Below are 6,000 nucleotides of genomic sequence, written 5' to 3' on the forward strand. Positions count from 1 at the left end.
AATTTGACCAGACACACACACACACACACACAGAAGGTGAGCAAGCAAGCCACCAGGTCCAGGACTTGAACCGTAGTCAGCCTTGTGGGAGCATCCAGCGCCTTAACCATCACACCACCTGCTGCTCTGGAGCAAAACACATAAAAACAGAAGTAGGAGCTGGTGGAAGTGGCAGGGCAAAAGACTATGGAAGGAGTGAGGCAGGGGCTTCATTGAATCAGCTCTCGGTCTGAGATTCTGTACCAGCTGGTGCCAGTGGTGTGAGAAAACGAGCTTTACGTTTCCCTCCAAGTCTGACACCAAATCTCATATTATGATTTTTATCTCATTTGCATTGCATTTGGTAAATTCAGTAGTCACCAGCCAGCTTGATTTTTACTGGATTTTTATTTACCCCCCAGTCTCCTTTGTTTTCTGTTTTTATTTATTGTTTTTCTAGGAATTCATTTTATGGTGCATATTAAAGGTGTGCACCATGGTGTGACGGCACACATAAAAATAGCAAAGCAGTTACTCTCACAAAATAAATGAGCGTATCCCCATCTCATACAGTGACTCGCTTTTTTGTTTTTGTTTTGTGGCAGAGCAGATAAAGACCTACTCAGTAGCAACGCCTTTACGATGTTATTACCTGGAGTCTTCGTGTTACACAGTAGCTCTCCAGCCTGGCTCATTCTGTAGACATTCCACTATCCTCGACCTGACATCTTCCCTTGCTTCCCTCGGTCCCATCCCTGGGAACCATGTTTATTCTCCATCTCTGTGTATCTGATTTTTTTTCAAATTCCACACATGAGATCATAAATATTTACTCCTGTGTCTGGCGTATTTCACTTGGCATGTCTTTCGGCTTCATCCACGCTGTGAAAACGGGCATGCTCTCCCCCTTTGTTAGGGCTGAGTGTGCACCTGTGCACGTGTGCGTCACATTTTCTTATCCATCAACAGGCTCCTGGATCGTTTCCATGCCTTGGCTATTGCAAATAATATTGCAGTAAACAAGTAAGTGAAAATGTCTGTATAGGCGATGATTTCGTTTCCTTTGGGGAACATGATCAAGGAAGAGATTGCTGGGTCACGTGGTAGTTGTAGTTTTAATTTAAAGAATGAAAACTGCATACTGATTTTTCTAATGGCTGCACCGATCTACAGTCCTCTCAGTAGTTTGTAACTGTCCCGTTTTCCCCACACCCTTACGAACATTTGCTCTGTTTTGACTTTTTTATATCAGTCATTCTAACGGTGTAAAGTAGTATCTCGCAGTGTTTTGAATTTTCTGATGGTTAGTGATGCTAAGCACTTTTTCATATGCCTGTTGGCCATTTTTATGTCTTTAGAGAAATGCCTACTCAGGTTATTTACTCATTTCTTAAAGCTGACATACAGTCATTGTACATATTTGTGGGGGACAATGTGACTTTTCAGAACAAGATTGCAACGCATAATGATTGAGTCAGGATAATTAGTATACCCAATCGTTTGCCAGTACTTTGTGATGGGATCATTAAATATCCTCTGTTTCATTACTCTGAGCTATACAGTAAGTTGTTCACTATATTTACCCTGTGGTATTTGATGAAACTGAACATTGTTCCCTTTGTCTATATGAAATTTTCCATCAATCATCCTCCTTCTACCTCCATTGGCCCTAGTTTTCCAACCCGTAGTAGTCATTCCTCAACTCTCTGCTTCTGTGAAGTCATTTTTTTCAGTTTCCACACATGAATGAGAACATGTGGTATTTCTATTTCTGTGTCTGGCTTATTTAACTTACAATAATGGCCTACAGCATTTGCCCATTTTAAAATTGGGTTATTTGGGCTCTGGCTATTGAGTTATATGAGTTCTTTACAAATTTTGGAGATTACGCCTTTATCAGATATGTGACTTGTAAATATTTTTCTCAATCTATAGGTTGTCATTTCATTTAACTGATTCTTTCCTTTGCTATGCAGAAGTTTCCTTCTTTTTTTCTTTCGTCTGATATAGTTCCTTATATTTATTTATATTTCTTTTGTATCCAAGATTTTGCTACAATGTCCAAAAACTCATTACCAAGACCAGTATCCAGAGCTTATCTCTGTATTCTTTTCTATGAATTTTTTAGTTTCTAGTGTTACATTAAAAATCTTTATTCATTTGAGTTGATTTCTCTGTGTGTTGTGTAATATAAGAGGCTAGATATATTTTGCTGCAAGTGGAAATTTCATTTTCCAATACCACTTATAGAATAAGCTGTTCTTTCCTCATTGTATCCTCTGGGTGCCCCTATAAAAATAATTTACCATATACTTGAATTTATTTCTGGGTTTCTATTCCATTCTATGGCCTACGTGTCTTTTTAATCATTATAGTTTTGTAATGTAATTTTAGATAGTTTTTGACTGACATGTAATAGTTGCACATATTTATAGAGTAATATAATTTTAAATAAGAAAGAAAGGGTGATGCCTCCAACTTTGTTTGTCTTTCTCAGAATCGCTTTGGCTATTCAGGGCTGTTTACTTTTTCATAAATGACTGTCATTTTTGAAAATTTAGTCTTCTCCATTCCACATTTGTGCAACTGAGATTTTGAAGCTAAATTCAATTTTCCCAGTTCAGCATTATCTTATTTTATTATGGTGGTTATTTATTGGTTTAAGGCTCCTTCAAATTGTTTTGGATTGGGACCAGCAGTTAGCGTAATGGCTATGTTGCTGGACTCCCACGTAGTCAACTGCAGTTCGCTTCCTGGACCCGGTGGCTTAAAACTCACGCCGGGCGTGTGTGCGTGCATGCCCAAGATCCCGAGAGGAGAATGGAGGAGAAGGGATTGCGGAGTGGCCATCCCTGCTGGGGGGTGATTTCTCAGTTTCTGTCTCTCTGTCTCTCTCTGTCTGTCTAGCAAATGAACGGGCCCTATAGCAAAAACCTCTCAAAAAAAATTGTTTTGGATTGTGGTTTTAACATTTGTCATATTAATTATGTCTCTAAGTTTTTCTTCAATTGCACATATAGCAAACATACCTATATGTCATTTTTAAATCATTGATAAAATCATACAGCAGAAATTGGGGCCAGCAGGTGGCATGGTAGTTGGGGTTCTGGACTCCCACATGGCTGATCACAGTTTGAGTCCTGGACCTGGCAGCTTGCTGTCTAAGTCCAGCCCCCAACTCTGTCTCTCTACAAATTAAAAATAAATAATAATAATATATGAAAATAAGTAAATTATTCATTTAAAAAAACAATTCTTTTTTAAAAAAACAGCAGAAATTATAAGAAAAACCTGTGTGAGAAACACTTCAAATGTGTTCATTCTTCTGTTTTTTTTTTTTAAGAATTACATTATTTAACTTTATTTATTTATTAATTTCAATTTGACCAGAGAGGGGCAGAGAGAGAGAGATTTATGTGCACCAGACATGGTCCTGGACAAAGTACGTTCATTAATTCATTCGACAACACTTCTTCAGAGCCTTCTATCACAGGGCCCTGCGCGGGGTTATGGGGACACAGTGATGCATAAAAACACGTTCAGTTCCATGAAACTCGACGATTACTGATGGAGGCACACAACTATTAAGAGCATATTTTCTGTAGTTTATAGGACGCATCATATCATTTAATCTCAATCAAAATCCTGTGAAATAAATTATTTTCTCTGTTTTACAGAGGAGTAAACTGAAACTTGGAAGAACATTCTCCGGAGCAGGTAACACACTGGTCAGTGGTAGAGCTGACCTGCAGGGACTCGATGTGGACTCGGGGCCACGGCACTCTGCTGTGGTGGCCACTTAAACAACTTCGCTGTGTTTGCTCATCTATATGTGAATATGCATCTCACTGTTTTAATCAGTTGTTTATTCCTGTAGAATGTACCCATGTGCATGTGAGAGAGAAAGAGAGGGGGAGAGAGCTAGGCTGAGAGAGATGGCACACCTTCCGCAGGGTCCGTCAGGCCGCGACCCCGTTCCTCTAGCTCCCGGCGGCTGGGTCCTGGGCATTGTGCGTTTTGGGCTTACTGGGCTGGGGATTTGAACCTCCGTCACCACGTGGGATCTAGCTTCTTTTAAGGAATGCGTTGCCACCGTGCCGCAGAGCACGTTTCCCCCATCTTTTCCCAGGAGGGCTCAGGGGTGTCATGCAAATTGCTTTTAGGAACCACAACCCCGCATTGCTCCCTTGACAATCGCTTTCACGTGGTCATGACCGGGGCCTCTGGGATTGGCATGTGGCCCTGTCTGTGGAGCAGAGCAAGCAGACGAAACCCAGAGACAGAATTTAGGTTAAGCCAGGGTTAGGCTGAGGCAGGCTACTTCGTAGACCAAGAAGAGGAGCAAGAGAGAACATAGAACACTAATGCTAGGGTTTTACGCCGTCGCGTATTCTCAAAGCTGTTTCTACGTTACTGCATCCGACCCTAATCGCAGCGCTTTCAGGGAGATGAAGTGTCGTTTCTGCTTTTAGACAGTGAACTGTCAACGACAGGTGACTGAGAGGCGGCCGAAGGTACAGACGCACAGGCAGGCTCTGGCTCTAACCCATGAGATCCCAAGTCCGGGTTCCCACTCTGAAGAAGAGAGGAGTCAGGACAGAAGACGGGGAGGAATGGCAGTGAGCAGCAAAACACACGGCGAACACATCGTGTAGGAGTACTTAGCGGTCCTGTGGGTCCTGTCACAATCCATGTTCTTCCTAAGAGGCACTGAATTTTCTCCTATTTGGACAGGCCGAAGGTATGGGGGGCTTCAACACCAGTCTTGGGGACGGCTTCCTTTTGGTGGGCTTCTCAGATTGGCCTCAGCTGGAGCTCACGCTTTTTGTCTTTATTTTGACTTTCTACTTCCTAACACTCATTGGCAACACCACCCTCATCGCTCTCTCCCGCCTGGACGTCCAACTGCACACACCCATGTACTTCTTCCTCTGCCACCTCTCCTTCCTGGACCTCACGTTCACCACCAGCTCCGTGCCCCAGCTGCTGATCAACCTCCATGGCCTCGACCACACCATCTCCTACGGGGGGTGTGTGGCCCAGCTGTTCTTCTGGCTGGGCCTGGGCTCCACCGAGAGCGTGCTCCTGGTGGTCATGGCCTTTGACCGCTATGCTGCCGTGTGCCGTCCACTGCAGTACACCGCCATCATGCACCCTCGCCTCTGCCAGGCCTTGGCTCTCGTCTCCTGGGCGGGAGGCTTCGCCAACTCTCTGGTCCAGACAGGCCTCATGATGGCCATGCCCCTCTGCAGCCATCGGCTGAACCACTTCTTCTGTGAATTGCCTGTACTTCTGAAACTCTCCTGTAAAGATGTAGAACGAACAGAGGCCAAGATGTTCATATCCCGGGCCATCATCATCGTCATCCCCCCAGCCCTGATCCTGGGCTCCTACGTGCACATCGCCCGGGCAGTGCTGAAGGTCAGGTCGGAGGCCGGGCGTCGGAAGGCTTTCGGGACGTGCGGGTCGCACCTGCTGGTGGTCTCCCTCTTCTTCGGCTCGGCCATGTACCCTCACCTCCAACCCAGCCACGGTTACTCCGAGAGCAAGGGGAAGTTCGTGGCCCTTTTTTATACCGTGGTCACACCCATGCTCAATCCTCTGATCTACACCCTGAGGAACAAGGATGTGAGGGGGGCTCTGAGGAAGGTTCTAGGCAGAGGCCGAGACTCGGAGTAGGGCGGGAAGGAGGGCTGTCCAGCTTTCATGACGGCCCCGGTTTCAGAGCCCACCCTGCCCTGTCCCATAGTGCTCAGTAGAAAACAGACCTTGAAGGCCTCCAGGATTGAGCGCCTTTGCGGCTGTGGCTCACAGCGGGGTCTGGAGCCGCAGGGAGCGTCTGTGTCCTGCAGGCCGATGAGACCCCGAGACCCCGATTCGGTCACCAGGCTCACGGCCGTTGGTGCAGGGGCTGGGTTCCCGGCAGGCTGGCGGTGAGAGGAGACGTCAGCGGGACGCCAGCACCTCCTGCACAGTCCCACCTCCCCGCCCCGCCATCCCCACGACCCCGTGCCCGTGGGA

The 6,000-nt window shown here is 45.7% G+C and overlaps 1 protein-coding gene across 2 annotated transcripts; it reads left to right on the top strand.

Moving 5' to 3' along the window:
- The first annotated feature begins 3,361 nt into the window (after window positions 1–3,361).
- Window positions 3,362–5,926, top strand: LOC102481234 (olfactory receptor 10). Of its 2 annotated transcripts, XM_027771436.1 has the most exons (2): window positions 3,362–4,720; window positions 4,950–5,926. In XM_027771436.1, the coding sequence occupies exons 1-2, from the start codon at window positions 4,671–4,673 to the stop codon at window positions 5,656–5,658; spliced, it is 759 nt and encodes a 252-aa protein (XP_027627237.1). In that variant the 5' UTR covers window positions 3,362–4,670; the 3' UTR covers window positions 5,659–5,926. The 2 variants fall into 2 exon arrangements, with proteins under 2 accessions (XP_027627237.1, XP_027627236.1); XM_027771435.1 differs by having other exon boundaries at window positions 3,362–5,926.
- Window positions 5,927–6,000: the final 74 nt, after the last annotated feature.

The sequence above is a fragment of the Tupaia chinensis genome, unplaced genomic scaffold (assembly GCF_000334495.1).
Source record: "Tupaia chinensis unplaced genomic scaffold, TupChi_1.0 Scaffold000214_1, whole genome shotgun sequence".
Lineage (NCBI taxonomy): Eukaryota > Metazoa > Chordata > Mammalia > Scandentia > Tupaiidae > Tupaia > Tupaia belangeri.

Bases quoted from the DNA above. Each gene is read 5' to 3' on its own strand.
- LOC102481234 (XM_027771435.1), top strand. From the start codon at position 4,723: ATGGGGGGCTTCAACACCAGTCTTGGGGACGGCTTCCTTTTGGTGGGC.